Source organism: Gobius niger, assembly GCF_951799975.1.
Source record: "Gobius niger genome assembly, chromosome: 7".
Classification (NCBI taxonomy): Eukaryota; Metazoa; Chordata; class Actinopteri; order Gobiiformes; family Gobiidae; genus Gobius; species Gobius niger.
This window is the reverse complement of record NC_136858.1, coordinates 34,598,812-34,616,658: the sequence shown is the minus strand read 5'-3', so window position 1 is coordinate 34,616,658 and position 17,847 is coordinate 34,598,812. Positions and strand designations below refer to the sequence as shown.

The following is a 17,847-nucleotide window of genomic DNA, read 5'->3' as shown; positions in this document are numbered from 1 at the left end:
ACTTATTTATCACATAAAAATAAAGTCAAGTCTAAATCGGGTCCATATGGATATTTTCTCTCAGCAGATTGTTCAGTAGAAGTGAAAAAAGGCAGTTGTAGCTAGCACCAGCTATCCATTAGCATTAGCAAGATGCTAAAATGAAGCGTCCTGTGAGCATTCTCCGTTATTTATGTATTTATGGGCTGTTGAACCACTTTTCTGCTCTCCATGTCTTTGTATCTTTATTTAGTAGAAAACTACATTCCTAATTCAGCATTTGTTAAAGTAGTTTTTGAATAATTAGAGAAAGTTAAGATTGTCTTAACTGTTTTTAAACATGACCATATATGGCCGATTCCAGAGCTGCCGTCTGTATCTATAAGGCCTACGTCAGTGGTTCTCAAACTGCGGTTCTTTCAAGAAGCAATACTGTCATGGTAACATAAATGACAACTTGCCCGCTAGTTTACCATCAATAAAAATGTGTTATAATTTGATGCACAGTGATACTTTTCACAAAATGTATGTCTTTACAATATATTGAAGGACAAAACCAAACTTTATTCCACTACTGTAAAAACGAAACAATGGGTCATGGATGAAAGCAGCTCCTGTAAATAGGCGCAGCCAATGCCATTACTACAGAACAGAAAAGAGTACAGCCTTAGTTGCTGACGAAGCCTCTTGTGGTGAGCGGCAAAACATCCTCAATTCCACATCAACCCAGTGCAGTTGGTGGATTAAAAAACCTTTTCTACAACACTATTTCATGCTGTGCTGTTATCTGTGAAACACTCAACAACCGGTTAGCGCTGATTTCTAACATTGTTCGTTTAATGTTTCAACTACCTGCGTTTCAAGGTTAAGTACTCCAAAAGAAACCGGCGGCAACAAGGGCGAGCGGTAATCCTTCTCGTCCGAGCCGCCGCCAAATTCATTCCAGCGTGCCCATGAGCTACTGTACAAAGCTCCATTTCTTTCTCTCAGTTGGCGTTTTCTCTTGCCAATACGGTCTTTTTTACTCGCTAATCCTTCAATTTGAAACCCAAAATATCCTGCTGCACGAGACTCTGAGCCGAAGAGGCAACTGAGACGCGCTCTCTCGACCAATTGCCATCATTTCTTGAGCGATCTTACTCAAATACAAGAAAAATCAGAAGCAGAAGCAGATTGAAGGGGAAGTTCTGATCTACTCTTTTCACAACTGAATAAGCCACAGTCTGGGGGTACAGCCAAATAGAAGGAAGGAACAAGTAGGGGATATTTTGGGGGTAGTTTTAGGCCCTACCTTGTGGAGCGTCCTGGTGGCTGAGCTGCTGCTGCTGTTGATCGCGTGGCACTTGAATTTGAGCACTGATTCTCCCGTAGCGTCCTCTCTTCTTCCTGTCTCCCTGTCGCCCTGGGATGCACGCGAGTCTCGGCCGCCGTGGGATGCGTGTGATGGGACGTCCTGTGTCGGAGAGGGGCGCTGGTGCACTGTACAGGACAGCCCCAGGAAGTTAGAGGGATGGATCAGGAAGGCCTCCAGGGCGATGTTTGCCGACACCTGAGGAGACGGAATGGAGAATGAATTTCCAGCGCAGAGGGAGAGCATCTGAGGAGATCACTGGCACCATGTTCTCCTCCATTCGGGACATTTTCCCCACATGTCTCACCCACACAGACCTCAGCACCGCGGGGGTTCCTATGCTCCCATCACATAGTGTCTTAACCTCTTAACCCCCACCTGAACCAAGCGCATTTTCTTCAGTTTGGCTTTACACAAATCTAAAAGCTTAAAAAAAACATCAAAACAGTGACAAAAACGCAGCCAAAAAGTGATGAAAATGCAGCAATAAAACAACGAGTGTAGCGAGAACATGACAAACAAAATCTATGAAAAAAGTGACGAAAAAGCAACAAAAACATGACAAAAAAGAGACCAAAACATGACAAAAACGCTTCAATAATGTGACAAAAATGCAGCAACAAAGTGACAACAAGATCACTTTTGCGGGTCTTGGCTTTAATGATAATATAACACTGCTCTCCAGTCGAGAAGCTTTTAGATTTGAGTAATGTCGAACTGGAGAACATGAGCTTCAGGTTCAGGCGGGGTTATGTAGTGAGGTTAAAGGAAAAGGCCACCGTTTTTCCATACTGAGATGTGTTCTTGCCCGGGCTTAGAAGAGTTGATGCGTACCTGTCTGGTCCTTGTGCGTGCGCTCAGTCACACAAAACGACCAAAGATGTTGTTAGCATTTGGCCTCTCCCAGTGTATTCCTATTTCTCCAAACCGGGGTGAAGTTAGAAGCGACCACGCTCTTCCATGAGCACGCACAAAGACCAGACAGGTACATATCGACTCGACTAAACTCAGGTAAGAACATATCTCCGGATGTAAAAATGGTGGCCTGTTCCTTTAAGTAGCCTGCGATATCCAGGTCCTGCCGACTGATTAACACCTTCTTCCTTTGCTTTCACAAACACTGGTCCCCCTCAGCCCATTCAAGGACAGTCTGATCCCAACTTTTGTTTCTTTGTGAAAATGCTATTTAGGCTCTAACTGTCTCGGAGTGTGAAAGTGCGAGGTAATCGAGTAAACTCTCTAAATATACAGTTCACGTTAGTTAATTAGATTTACATTTCAAAATACTGTGTGAAGTTAGACTCTTTACAAACTCTTGGCAAAACTGACTCTGCAACAAGACAAAATGTATTGATTTTAACTACTTAAACATAGTGTTTGTGCTGGGGATTAGAGAGCAACAGAATTTAAATGATCTGGATGAACATGTGGAATTGTTAACAAGCTGACTTTTGACAATCGTGAAAAGTCAAAAGGTAGTAGCCCTTAACCTTATCAGCAGAAAAAGACGCTTGTAGTGGGGCCATTATTGTTAGAAAATGAAAATAGTTAGCTGCCTTTGGGGCCTGTGTATTAAAACTCGGGGTTTACTGGAATGCAATTCATTTAGCTTTGTAATTCTTCTGTAATTCTGTTTCTCTTGTTTAAATGTCACGGCAGAGGAAGACTGCGAGGCTGATTATATTTTCATACCACTGTGTTAAGTAAATTATGGAAGAACTTTGGGCTGTGTTCTTGTGTGAAGAACGTTACATACAGATACACATGCCATGTCTAGGTTTAGTTTTAAAGGGAAGCTCTACTCGAATATGTTTTATGCCCTAATGATAATGCAACAAACTATAAGTATAAATGCCAAACAAAAAATATAACACTAATAATAGCATGTTCTCACACGGACATTTCCATCACGCACAGCTAATGCAATTTGCCCCCAATTATAAGTCCACTATCTACTCTTATTACAGGACATCTCTGGTCAAAAATGGTCAACCAAAAGTTGGTGCCATGCGTCTTTCATTCTGAGCCCAGCTGCAGCTCTACCCTCTCCGTCCGGGGCAAAGGTTGATGATCAGACTAAATGCCGCTCACTTTACCTCTTTTCTCGGGCCGGGGGGTAATGAGAAGTTAATTTGACTCGGGCTGATAGTGGGAACAAAGCCACACAGACAAATGGGGTCTTTTCTCTGTTTCTGCAGCTTTCCATCTATTTCCTTTGTCTTCGCTGGCATTCCCGAGAAAAAGGAGGGTTTTAGCTTAATGAGGAAAATAAAAAAAGTTCACGCCACCTTCAGCTCCTCTTAAGCTTTACGACCATAGTAATAAAGTTTGTACATTTTGGGGAAAAAAGAGACAGTTCTTGGCTTCGATGCTCCACAAACTTTGTCTTTAAACTTTGAGGTCATGTCCATACAAGAGTTGACATAATGTTTTAGGCTACTGTCAAAAACTACTTAAAAATGATTTCACTCAAATAAAAAGTGAAGGTTTGTAGCAGTAACTATTGCATTTGCAAATATGTATTACTACGAGGGATTTGCTGTCACTTCTATTGTTGTTGGTATAGCCTTTAGGCACAGAAGATCTACAATTGCTCAACACCGCTATGCAAATGACATAAGATAGAACTTAATCCCAAAAGAAATACAGGTGCCTTCGCAAAATAAACCTGTACAGTTGCTCCTTGTATTCTTATGAAATGCAGTATTCCAACATATACATTTCTCGTTATACCTTCGAAATGGCCTGGTTGTCTGTGGCCAGCGCCAGGTCGGCGATCCTCTCCACGCACTGCACGATCCTGGTGCAGGCGCGCGCTTCGGTCTGAGCCATCCACAAAATGTGCTCCTCCACCTGCATCATGTTGCTGGCAATGTCCGAGATATAGTCCCCGAGCTGCCGAAACACAGACAAGAGGCGATGAGTTACTCAAAATAACGTAGCTTACCACCACCGAGTATGGAGTGAATGTAAAAGTGTCCCGTGTAAAAGCGCTTTGTGACCATGTCTGTGTAAGGCGCTATGCAAATAAAGTCCTCTTCTTCAGTCCTGTGCAGTGAAAACCAGAAAAAGTCAAAAGCAGAAGCATAATACCATCTTTGGATCATAAATGAATGCCTTCAGTGAGAATCTACAATGTAAATAGTCTTGAAATAAAAAAGAAATAGCAATACATACAAACGGTGTTTCCAAACTTTTGACAGGTACTGTAATTGTGTATATAATAAGGGGGTAATGCATGATTAATGAAGAGAAGCTTCAGGCACAGAGGAAATTAATGCAACTTGTTACAACCCGGCTCAGCTAGATTAGAAGTTGTAATTTAATAAAAGGACTGTAAAAGGGGAAATATGAACAAAAGTAGTGACAAAAACAGCCAAACTAAGGCTATTTACAATATACAGTGTTCCCTCGTTTATCGCGGGGGTTACGCTATAAAAATAACCCGCAATAAACAAAGTATTTTTACAAGTATTAGTATATGTTTTAAGGCAGTAAAACACTGTATACACTTTTCTCATCAGTTCACACGGGTTCTCCCTCATGCCTGGTGTTACTGTGTGATTTTTTATTGTCTAATAAGATTTCTAGATGTCACATTACAGACGTGGGGATGGAAACATCGCGAGCTGCTCTCGTCTCCGCTGTGCGCTTAATTCAAACTAAGAGACAATTGTAGCTACAAGTGACCAACGTTTTATCGTAGCAGTTTCAGGCTTCAGAAGGAGTGCTTAGCCTAGGCGAGTGCCAAATGTGCAGAGGAAGTAAACGCGGAGTTGGACCCGCTCATGCCCGGCCTGTGTTGCTGTGACTCTTGGATGTGCGGTGACGTGATGAAGGGACAATGACAGAGATCCTTTCTGCAGCCAGAGGAGGCTCACTCTGCGACCAGCCAATCAGGACGCAGATCACAATGTGGGTATGGCGCTCATACGCTGTAAAAAAGCATGCAAAATTGTGCTGAAAATAAATCCGCGAAACAGCGAGGCCGTGAAAGGTGAACCGCGTTATAGCTAAACCTAAAGAACCCAAAATGTTCACAAAGCAAGGTTACTGAAATAAGCTAAATTCGCACTTATCATACTGCTCCACCACTTGGTCCCAAGTCTCTTCAACTACATTGAAACTCTTATGGTCTCTATACAAAACAACTCTTAAGGTCTTTGACAAGAAACCCCGACACTGGCATCACTGTGAAATTATACAGAAGTATAAATTCTTAAATTTCGAGAATTTTATGAATTTTAACACTCTTAAACTATTTTTTAAGTGTCTGAATTCTGACTCACTCCCACATTCAGAATTAGCTGTGCATATAAACTGTACTAACAGAGCTACAACAAGAGGTGTAACCAATGGTGATTGTATTGTTCCAATGTTCAGATCGAGCTTTGGTCTGTCTGCCTTCTCAGCTGTCGGAGCCAGGCTCTGGAATAATTTACCAAAAGACATAAAACTAAAAAGATTAAATTAAAACACTACTTAAAATCCACTCAACATTGTTCTCATAAATAACAATAATGATTAACATGTATGATTTCTTCTGTTGTCATGACTTGCGTGTCATGCATGTCATGTTTTAATGTGCACTGTTGTTGCTTTAATGGACAGGTGCTGTAAAACTTTTGCTAACGCACTAAAATCATTGCATCTGGTTTGCCCAATGTACATGTGATGTCCGTAATAAACGAAAAATAAAAAAATAAAATAAAACATGAACCAACTCACAAGTGTCTCAAAAAGTACGAGTGTCACAGACAGGCTGAACAAAAACAAGACACAGAAAACGCAACTGGGATTACATTACAACAAAGAGACACACAACTAATGGTATACTGGCCACAAAACCAGGTGAGCCCTGATTTTAAAGGCGTGGCTGTAACAGGTGTTCTAATGATATGGCAGGTGTTCCGGCACCGCACCAATCAGGAGTGAGAAGCAGCAACCAGCCCAGAGCGGGAAAGGACCCAAGCAAGGACTCACACAGCCAGGGGTTTACATAGAGGCGAAAAGGAAATTAGCCAAACAGCCAAACTCAGTACAAAACGGAGCGAGTGAAACCCAGGTGACATCACATTTGCCGTTCCTAATAATAACACTAACCTAAACCTAAACCCTAACCCCCTCAGGACAACGTGGCTGAAAGCTTTAGAAGTTTATGTTTGTATTTTTGCCAGACATATCCCTTTTAAAAGCTTGTACATGAATAGAGAGGCAGACTTTTCGCACCCTCTCCAATCAATCACGGGAAACAACAGGCGAATTCATAATGTAGTCGGGACGGTGAGGGAGGCGCTGGTGACTTCATTCATTACTGTGAGATTTAATTTAGATTACAAGCTCTGCCGGGGCATAATCACTTCCTGGGGATGGCCCTCCTCTATTTACTTACTGTACTTCCCCCATTGTCGAGCGATTTCACTATGCTTTAATGGATGAACACGGGTGGGCTCATCAGTATTGTCTCGGCTAGGGCAATGATAAAAGTTTAAGCATCTTCCTAATAATATCTCCTCCCTCGCGCCCTGTCGTGAGTAATTGCACTGGAGGGAGCACATATTGATTTTTTTTTTTGCTTCTTTGGCTATAAGCTCGGCACCCGTTTCCTCACTAAGCCTGACCTTCACCAAGACGCAAAAAGCCCAGGGCAAAAAGGTTCACTCGAGGCCAAGCACGAAGGTGTGTCTTTCTGTGGCTCCATTCTGAGGCTGCTTTATAAGAACAATACAGTGTGGCGTCTATATGCATGTGAAGGTCATGTGACTTTCGAGAGAATCCTCAGGAGGCGCTTCTCTTCCGGTCCCGTTATTTCCCTATGAGTTAATAGCAGTGTCCAAAAAAATAAATAGCTCAAGATTACATGCAGGCAGTGAGTTGCTGATTGACAGTTCACTGGAGGAAACTTCCGTGCTCATTACAGTGTTTTTGTCTTGAAGCTAATGGCTAACACAAAAAAAGAAGAAAGATTTTGAACGAACAGCCTGTCTACTTTTTTGTTGTTTAATTTCGGTGGTGTTGTTTTTTGATACAAGCCAATAGCTCTGAGATTTAAAAAAAAGAAGAAGTCCTACCTCAATGAACACAGACGTTTCCTATACAGTGTTTAAAAAGTATGAATTTTCCTCCCCCTACATGTTCCAGCAATGTCCCAATGTGTAGAATGAGCCCAGACGTATTCACCACGACTGCCTCCAAAATCCTGCACGCCGCAGTTACGCATATGACCACAGGTGGCAGTAGTGAGTATAAAATGACCAACTTCGCATCAAATCCCTTCAAGCCAGCGACTTCCCATCAGTAGCTCACTGTCTGTGATGTTCTCTTAAACTGCTCGGTGATTTGTGCAAGACATTGCTATTCCTTAAAGGGGCTAGATGCAAGTTGGCCATTTTATATTTACTACTGCTACCTCAGGTCATACGTGTAACTGCACCTTCTATATTAAGCTCGTGCATAACGGAAATTCAGTAACAGTTACACCTTTTTGAGTGAGTTGTGAACAGGTCTGGGCTTGTTCTACACATTAGGACATTGCTGGAATATGTAGGGGGAGGAAAATACCTAATTTTTACATTTTTAAACCCTGTATAGTCCCTTTAATGGGAAAATAGCTCGAGAGGAAGGACCACGACCTCCAGAGTTCGCACTCGGATATCAGGTGTGCATAGAGCCTGTGGGTTTAGAGAGTTGCTGACATGACTGCTGAGTGTTATCTTCAGCATTATGTTAATGAGTCACATAATAAAGTTACACATACATTTATAAAATATGTGATCAAATCCCAAGCATTAATAAAGGTTTGCCTCTTCTACAGTGTCAGTCCGTGAGCGCCAAAAGGAAATGTACTCAACCATGACAGGGAGAACATGCAACATTACAAAAAAAATGTCTCAGCCAAAAACAGGGTTCACCTAAGGCCAAACACATGCCGCTCCAAAAAAGAAGACATCCGTGCTGTTCATAGCTGTAATTGCCATGGCCGTGGCACCGGCAGAATGGGCTGAGGGAGCATTTGAGGTGAAGAGTTAAGCCGTCTGGGATCGATCGGAGCAGAGATGTCAGAGTGATGGCTGCATGACTTTTTCAGAGCGGTACGCTGTGGTCCCAGATGCATTAGCTGGTTTGTTTGTTCAATCCGATTCAATTTTTAGGAGCAAGCTTTTAGTCATGTCAATTAAACTCTGGGTTGAATAGTGTAATCACATCACATTGCATAATTCATTCACTCCTCAGACTCGACAGTTGTACCCGCACCTAGGAGGGAGTGGTACAAGGACTAGTATCTGGATGTCGCGCGAATACCAATACATTTTACTTTAACCTCTTAACTCCCGCCTGAATCATCAGATTTTTTTTTCCATCATTATTTTGTTGGGTATTCAACTCATTTTTGGAACTTTTTTGTCACTTTTTTTGGTCATTTTTTCTCAATTTTTTGTCATTTTTTCGTCAATTTTTTATCAATTTTTTGTCGTTTTTTTGTCACATTTTGTCACATTTTTGTCATTTTTTGGTCAAATTTTTCATCACATTTTTGTCATTTGCTTTCCACATTTTTGTCATTTTTTTCATCATATTTTAATCAAATTTTTGTCATTTTTTTGTCACATTTTTTCACTTTTTTGTCATTTTTTCGTCATTTTTTAATCAAATTTTTGTCATTGTTTTGTCACATTTTGTCACATTTTAGTAATTTTTTTGTCAAATTTTTTTATCACATTTTTGTCATTTGTTTGTCACATTTTTGTCATTTTTTCATCAATTTTTTGTCAATTTCTTGTTGCTTTTTTGTGACATTTTTGCCACTTTTTCATCAATTTTTCGTCACTTTTTTGTTAACGTTTTCTCACTTTTTTGTCACATTTCCATCATTGTTTTCGTCTCAGTTTTGTTGCTATTTTCACCGCTTTTTTCCAGAAGCTTTTGGATTGGGGTAAAGCCAAACTGGAGAAAATGTGCTCGGTTCAGGTGGGAGTTAAGGGGTTAATATGTACCTACACCATGAACCATAAAATGTGTCAAAATTGAAACATCACATTGATACTTTGGATACTGGCTCCATATTTTAGTATATATTGATCAGCCCATCACTAGCTGTGACTAGAAGCACCCAGGCTGACTGACAGATGTGGCTGCAAATCCATATGGCCTTCCAGACCGCCATCAAACTGAATCAAAGTGGGTAAAGTGACTTGAGCGACGACTCAGTGACGGTCTGCAAGGGCAACAGCTGGATAAATGTGTTCATATATGTCTGTGTGATTGGTGGTGCATGGTTAGAAGAGCAGTGAGATTAGTCAAGAGAACCTGAATCTCACTGAGACCTATTAAAAAATATACCTGCTCTGCCAGACAATTCCCTGTCCATTCTACACAGGGCAGTTAGTCTGGTAATGCAGCAATTGGAGCAGTATGAAGGGGCGGGCCTAGCGTGCACAGAACCAATCAGCAATTAGAGGATGTGACGACAGCTGTCAAGAATACAGCTTTGGTCCAAGAAAAGAAGTGGTTGCGGTTTACCAAGCTCATTGAACATGCTATCAGTGAAACCCTTAATAAGAGTTTTGGTTTTTTTCTTCTTACATCTCTGCGTTTGTCCAGGAGCCTGGTCAGTCTTTCCACCAGATGAGTGACAAAAATGACATCCATGACGTCTGTAAAGTCCGCCGCTCTGCTGGTGAAGGCCACCAACTGCTGCCCCAGAGGCTGCGCATTACTGGTGTTAATGGTGATCTGAAAACAAAACATATAGTCACATGACAACGTTAAAGATCACATATTACGCTTCATCCATATAACGTAGTAAATGGTTTGTATTTTACAAGCTTGGTGACGAAAGCTCGGAGGCGTCTCCAGGAGGTGTGGGGGCGTTCCTAGGAGGACTCAGGCAAACCTATCCCCAAAATGGCTGCCATCAGAGTTTTTACAGATAACTCAAAAATACGTGAATGTGCAAAGGCAACACTTCAGGCTTGTTTTTAATGAGGGAATGACATAATAACATGAGGTAAAGCTTGAAAAAGTCGATTTTGCATAATACCCCCCCTTTAAAGGCCCAGTACCTATTTCTTTTTTAAAATATAATAATAACAAACAATGACAGATGAAACACTGAAGAGGCACCAAGAGCCCCCCACACCCGAAACACAGTGGAGGAAGTGGAACAAAAAAGGGACAAACGAGGGGGTATACGGGCAAGACTCACAACTCATCCACAAATGCCTTCTGTTGTTCTAGCTCATGGACGTTCACTGGAGAATAAAACAGATTAACCACAAAGCTCTTCCCAGGAGATGGGGAAAGACTGTTGTGGGGCGGAGGGAGCTGCACAGGAGGAAAAGGAAAGAGGAGGAGGTGGAGCTGACCAGTGCAGGACACCACGCTCTGAAACAAGGACAAACCCAGGAGGCGCTGCACCGTTTCAGAGGAGCACTGAAGGAAGTCAGCCAGGTTTCCTCCAGGTGCTACAGTTTCCCCAACCTCCAAAAACATGCTGGTCAGGTTGACCCACAGTGGTGGCGCGGCTCAGTCGCAGCGGCTCAGGACTACCACCTACACACTATTTCATTGCATGGTTGTACAAAGGCAAAAAAAGCACTTACCTACTTACTTTTCCGGGTCACTTTTACAGAAATGCTAGAAAACCCGCCTGTATGTTCTTAAAATTGTTCCATATCCAATTTATAATTACACAGTGTTCTTTCCCACAAATGTGTGAGTTTACAATATACTAAACAGATTTTGTTTAATTTCTAGGAGAACAAAAAAGTGGTATAGTGCCATTAATACTGGGTGATTGTAAGACACTAATGTTGTCACAGCTGCCCTGGGAACAGATGATGGAAGCAAGGCTGCCAATCTCTGCCATCAGCCCCACCACCCACTCATTCTCACATAGACAAGCTGCTCAGGCGGTAGCCAGGAATCATACAGAATTCAGCGCACAGAAAACATCACAGTTACAAGATATGAAGAAAAAAAGCACTGTTAAAAGTTTTTAAAAGTCAGTTTAGAAGAGTGTGGGGGAGAAACGAGCAAAAGAAAAAAAAAGACATCCAGGATCCAATATCTCTGTTCGCTAAAAGAAAAAGATTAATGTACAATAAACCCAGGAGTAATGTAAAATACACCTTAAGTGTCTTAAGTCAATAAAAAAAAGTGCAGGTGTAGAGATAGCTCCAGGCTACAGCGGATTCAATGGAGAAATGTCTGACTATTGTGAGATATGGAGTCATTAAATCCTGGCTTTTAGCAGTTTGTATCACGGCTCGGCAAACATGTGAAAGTCGACATGTGGCCCGCTACAGTAAATTGTCAAAGGGAGCTGCTACATTGCACCTCTGCTGCGTAAATGGGTGTAAGTGAAAATTAGATTTCTTATAAATAGCCTTGGTAATAGAATATGATGCTGGAAGTTCATCACACTGTAATTGCTTCCAGATTGTCCTGCTTTCTTCTAACAAAGGCGAAAGTGCCCGAACATCTGACCACAGAACATATCAAAAAACAGTTGCCTTTGTTCTTGTGATTTTCTGTAGAAGGCAGTAGCATTAAGTTGTGAGGAATTTCGCTGCAAGTGGCTGGTGCACTTCACAAGACAGAGAGAGTCTTATGTGTAAAAACTGAACCAATATCAAAAGAGCTAGACATGACACTCCATACAAATTTGTCCAAAATGGCTTCGTGATCGTGAGTGTGGAAGGGTGGTGGAAGACATGAATAGAAATCACCAGGTGCTAACCAAATTCGTATAAAAAGGCACTTTCCAAAGTGTTTTTTTTTTTTTTTTATACATTGCACATAAACGTCATTTCAAGTTGTATTGTACAGTACCTGTGAAAAGTTTGGAATCACCTTTTTTATGTATTGTAGATGTAGACTTTTTACATAAGTAGATTCTCAAATAAGGTATTTATGAATGAACACATATAATTATTATTATAAACATTTTCACAATGGGCTACAAAATTTAAAGGGGCTGGATGCAAGTTAGCCATTTTATGCTCACTACTGCCACCTCAGGTCTTACGCGTAACAGCAGCTTCTATTTTAAAGAGGGGGTATTATGCTTTTTTCAATCACATAGCACCAGTCTATAGAACACTACAATAATGACCAAACCTTCTGTTGGTCTGTAAATGCAGTAAATTAGAATACCTGCCTTGTATAAAATTGCTCTCTCAAAATGGCTGTAGCGAATGTCTTGAAATAGGCCTCTGTCTCTTTAGGAACCTCTGAGCCTTTCCGACACGCCCCCTCCACATGCTGTCTGTGGCATCAGTGGGGAGGGGGTTCTGCTGAGGGGCAGTGGTTGGTTACTCGGCTGGTGACGAAAGCTCGGAGGCGTCTCCAGGAGGTGGGGGCGTTCCTAGGAGGACTCAGGCAAACCTATCTCTAAAATGGCCGCCATCAGAGTTTTTACAGATGACTCAAAAATATGTGAATGTGCCAAGGCAACACTGCAGGCATGTTTTTTAATGAGGGAATGACATAATAACATGATGTAAAGCTTGAAAAAGTCGATTTTGCATAATACCCCACCTTTAAGCTCGTGCATGACGGCACTGACCGAAGTAACACGTTTTTGAGTGACAGTGCAGGATTTTAGAGGCAGTTGTGGTGAACAGGTCATAGCTCATTCTACACCTTAGGACATTGTTGGAACTTGTAGGGGGAGGAAAACACTTAATTTTAACATTTTTAAACTCTCTATAGTCCCTTTAAATGGTAACTTAACTAATATAGCGCTTTTCCACCTTCCACTCAAAGCGCTTTACAACAAGGAACCACTCCCCCATTCACGCTCTCCTTCATACACCAATGTATGCAGGTACTGGAGGAAAGATTTGGTGAAGTGTCTTGCCCAAGGACACGACGGCAGTGTGCACCTGCAGGAGCTGGGACTAGGACCCCGACCTTCCGACCATGAGACGACCCGCTCTACCACCTGCGCTAGTGACGCACAGGTTCTGCCGCGATCCTGCATTCGGATCGGGTCGTGAAATCGCGAGATCGGGGCGGGTTGTAAAAATAGAAACAGCGGGGCGGGCCGGGGCTGGTTAGAACCTGCTCCAAATGCGGGACCCACGGGCTGAAAAAAAACCCCGACCCCTGCATCACTAATCTGCGCCACTGTCACCAGAAGTGGTTTTGACCTCACAGACACCATTTCAGGTGACTACCTTTTGAAGCTCATTGGGAAAATGCAAAGAATAAAGGGTGGAGTAATTTCACTTTTTTGTTTCCTACATAATCCAAGTGTTCATTCATAGTTTAATGAAAAGTCGCAACATTGAAAGCTTTTCCAAACTTTTGACGGGTGCAGAGCGAGTCAAAACAAGACTTAAAAATAGTGTCAAGACAGAGTGAAATAGTGTTCAAGACAGAGCGAGTCAAAACAAGACTTAAAAATAGTGTCAAGACAGAGTGAAATAGTGCTCAAGACAGAGCGAGTCAAAACAAGACTTAAAAAAGTGTCAAGACAGAGTGAAATAGTGCTCAAGACAGAGCGAGTCAAAACAAGACTTAAAAATAGTGCTCAAGACAGAGTGAAATAGTGCTCAAGACAGAGCGAGTCAAAACAAAACTTAAAATAGTGCTCAAGACAGAGCGAAATAGTGCTTAAGACAGAGCGAATCTAAACAAGACTTAAAATAGTGCTCAAGACAGAGCGAAATAGTGCTTAAGACAGAGTGAATCTAAACAAGACTTAAAAATGCATATAACTGAAAGTATTTTATCTACACTCTCGCCTCTTACTGTAATTGATTAACTCTATGTTGATGTTTTTATTGATTGTATTTGTTTTCTTATATTTATGCAACCGTGAAGCACTTTGAATTGCCTTGTGTATGAATTGTGCTCTACAAATAAACTTGCCTTGCCTTGCTTTACATATTGTATATACGGCATACTTTCACCAGGACATGTCAGAACATCCTTTTCCACAATCTGCTAAACTAACGCCCTCACACCTGCGTGAGCTCGTGCAGGACCCTGGTCAGCTCACTGGCGTAGGGGCACTGGGTGTAGTCGTCCTCAGCCCAGCGGCCCATTCGGTCACACCGCCTCCAGGCTTTCTTCTCCTTCTTCTTCTCCCTCTCTCTGGAGCGAGATGAGTGAGGGGCGAGGCCTGAGGGGTGTGGGGCGGAGCCAAAGGTGGCAGGGGCACAGGGCTGGAAGGCCAGGATACCAGCCAGAGTCTTTGGCCACCTGTAACCAAAAAAAATCACAGATAACATCCCGCTGACTTAGTGGTTGTCACGCTCGTCCCATAGCAGGAAGGTCCCGGGTTCGGTTCCTGAATCATGAGGGCCATTCAGTGTGGAGTTTGCATGTTCTCTCTGTGTCTGGGTGGGCTTCCTCCAGTTTCTCCCATCAATACTACTACAGTACTATTTTACTGTACAGCACAGAGACAATGAAATAATGGATATATCATGGTACCTAAGAGTGTAATATGATAAAAAAAAAGAACACACATTTAATAGGTTTAACCTCTTAACTCCCGCCTGAACCGAGAGGATCTTTTTCCTCACGTCATCAGATATTTTTTCCATCATTTTTTTGTTGGGTATTCAACTCATTTTTGTACGTTTTTTTTGTCATTTTTTCGTCCATTTTTTATCACATTTTTGTCAATTTTTTGTCAATTTTTTATCACATTTTTCGTCATTTTTTCGTACATTTTTTATCACATTTTTGTCATTTTTTTGGTCATTTTTTTTGTCATTTTTTTGTCATTTTTTGTCCTTTTTTTGTCCATTTTTTGTAATTTTTTTTGTCATTTTTTTTGTCATTTTTTGTCACATTTTTGTCATTTTTTCGTCATTTTTTTGTCACATTTTTGTCATTTTTTCGTCATTTTTTTGTCAATTTCTTGTGACATTTTTGTGACATTTTTGCCACTTTTTCATCAATTTTTCGTCTCTTTTTTGGCACATTTCCATCATTGTTTTCGTCTTTTCACAGCTTTTTTCCAGAAGCTTTTGGACTGGGGTAAAGCCAAACTGGAAAAAATGTGCTCAGTTCAGGTGGGCGTTAGAATATGACCAATCCTTAACTTAACACTGCAAACCCATAACACTGTCAATTTCCTGAAAACATGGCAAATGTATTTTCTTAAACAAGGCTAATACATTATTCATATCTATCCGTAGTTAGATGAGTGACACCTGTGTGAGCATAAGTGAATGGTGGTGGTTACAAAGTCTGTTGCTGCATATTATATCCTGCCCCATTTCAGTCAGTCTACACAAACGTAGTAATGGAGTGAATATAAATGGTCCCATGCCAAGCGCTTTGTGACCGTTTTTGTGAAAAACGATATCCAAATGAATTCTATAGACAAAAAACATTAAACATAGTAAAACTGGGCAACCTCCAACTTCTAACAAGAACTTGCCAGAGCAATATTTCCCAAAATGTATCAGAAAACAACACAAACCATCACCTGATCCAGTGTCAACTCACTTTAAAGTCACACAGCGTAACATTTTGGACTATACTGTTGCCATCAGTACAAAACATGCTCCTAATGACCAGCTTGACAGAAAATGCCATTTTTGCAGTGGGTTATCAAAGGATTTATGAGGTATTTTCAATGTTGAAAATATCTGGCACAAAATAAATGCTTGTGTTTCAATTGTGTTTATTGGGTAAAATGTTACGCAGTGTGTCTTTAACCAACCAGTGCTCATCAAGGTTTGGTAAATGGCCAAACTAGACAATATGAACAACAACAATGAACAAAGTTATTGGACACTTAGCTGAGAACGAAAAAGGGTCGACACTTAACCCCTTAACTCCCACCTGAACCAAGCACATTTTTTTCCAGTTTGGCTTTACCCCAATCCAAAAGCTTCTGGAAAAAAGGTGTGGAAAATAGTGACAAAACTGAGACGAAAACAATGATGGAAATGTGACCAAAAAGAGACGAAAAATTTATGAAAAAGTGGCAAAAATGTCACAAAAATGTCACAAGAAATTGACAAAAATTGACGAAAAAATGACAAAAATGTGACAAAAAATGATGAAAAAATGACAAAAATGTGACAAAAAATGACAAAAAAAATGAAAAAAAATGACAAAAAATGACAAAAAATGACAAAAAATTGACAGAAAATTGACAGAAAATTGACAAAAAATGTGGAAAAATTTTGATAAAAAAATTTATGAAAAAAGGAAGAAAAATGTGATAAAAAATTGACAAAAAATTGACAAAAATGTGACAAAAATGGACGAAAAAATGGACGAAAAAGTGGTAAAAATGACAAAAAAATGAAAAAAATGTGACAAAAATGTTATAAAAATTGACAAAAAAATGACAAAAATTAGATGAAAAAATGACAAAAAAATGACAAAAATGTGATAGAAAATTGACAAAAAGTTGATGAAAAAATGACAAAAATGTGACAAAAAATGACAACAAAAAAAGATTTACAAAAATGAATTGAATACCCAACAAAAAAATGATGGGAAAAAAATGTTTGTGACATAAAAATGTCACAAGAAATTGACAAAAATTGACGAAAAAATGACAAAAATGTGACAAAAAATGATGAAAAAATGACAAAAATGTGACAAAAAATGACAAAAAAAATGACAAAAAATGACAAAAAATGACAAAAAATTGACAGAAAATTGACAGAAAATTGACAAAAAATGTGGAAAAATTTTGATAAAAAAATTTATGAAAAAAGGAAGAAAAATGTGATAAAAAATTGACAAAAAATTGACAAAAATGTGACAAAAATGGACGAAAAAATGGACGAAAAAGTGGTAAAAATGACAAAAAAATGAAAAAAATGTGACAAAAATGTTATAAAAATTGACAAAAAAATGACAAAAATTAGATGAAAAAATGACAAAAAAAATGACAAAAATGTGATAGAAAATTGACAAAAAGTTGATGAAAAAATGACAAAAATGTGACAAAAAATGACAACAAAAAAAGATTTACAAAAATGAATTGAATACCCAACAAAAAAATGATGGGAAAAAAATGTGATGACGTGAGGAAAAAGATCCTCTCGGTTCAGGCGGGAGTTAAGAGGTTAAAGTCTTGATCATCTCACACACAACATTCAATTAGAGCCAACTTTGAGAATTCACAGGCAGCTTCAACGCTGTCGTACTTCCCAAACCCCATCAATCACTTTCATTCTTTCCCCACTCTGAGAGCTATTAAACATTTTTACAAAGCAAAGATGAAAAAATGCTTTGACTCTAAAGGGAAAACTTATGAGTCATTACACTGCCTAAGTCCAGGAATGGAGTAATCTTCATGAAAGCTAAAAATAGTCTTCTTCTCAATAATGTCATCAGGAGCCAAAGCTTTAACCCGCTCCGCTGACCAACCCTGACACGGCGGCCTGATTTTACAAGCAAATTGGACACTTTCATTTTCTGCCCGATGGCTTTTAGTGTTTCAGTAAAATAAGATTCGTCTAAGAGTGAAATGTCAGGTAAACCTTCACGGAGAGGTCCCGGGCTCCTAAAAGGCATTGGCATGATGC

The 17,847-nt window shown here is 40.2% G+C and overlaps 1 protein-coding gene across 1 annotated transcript in view; it reads right to left on the bottom strand.

Moving 5' to 3' along the window:
* Nucleotides 1-17,847, bottom strand: part of adgra1b (adhesion G protein-coupled receptor A1b) — a 414,503-nt gene that overhangs the window by 274,403 nt on the left and 122,253 nt on the right. The window contains exons 9-12 of the mRNA XM_079560565.1: nt 14,305-14,542; nt 9,914-10,063; nt 4,064-4,225; nt 1,271-1,528 (exon numbers count right to left, since the gene is read on the bottom strand). Coding sequence (XP_079416691.1) covers nt 1,271-1,528; nt 4,064-4,225; nt 9,914-10,063; nt 14,305-14,542 — 808 coding nt within the window. The remainder of the gene's footprint in view (nt 1-1,270; nt 1,529-4,063; nt 4,226-9,913; nt 10,064-14,304; nt 14,543-17,847) is intronic.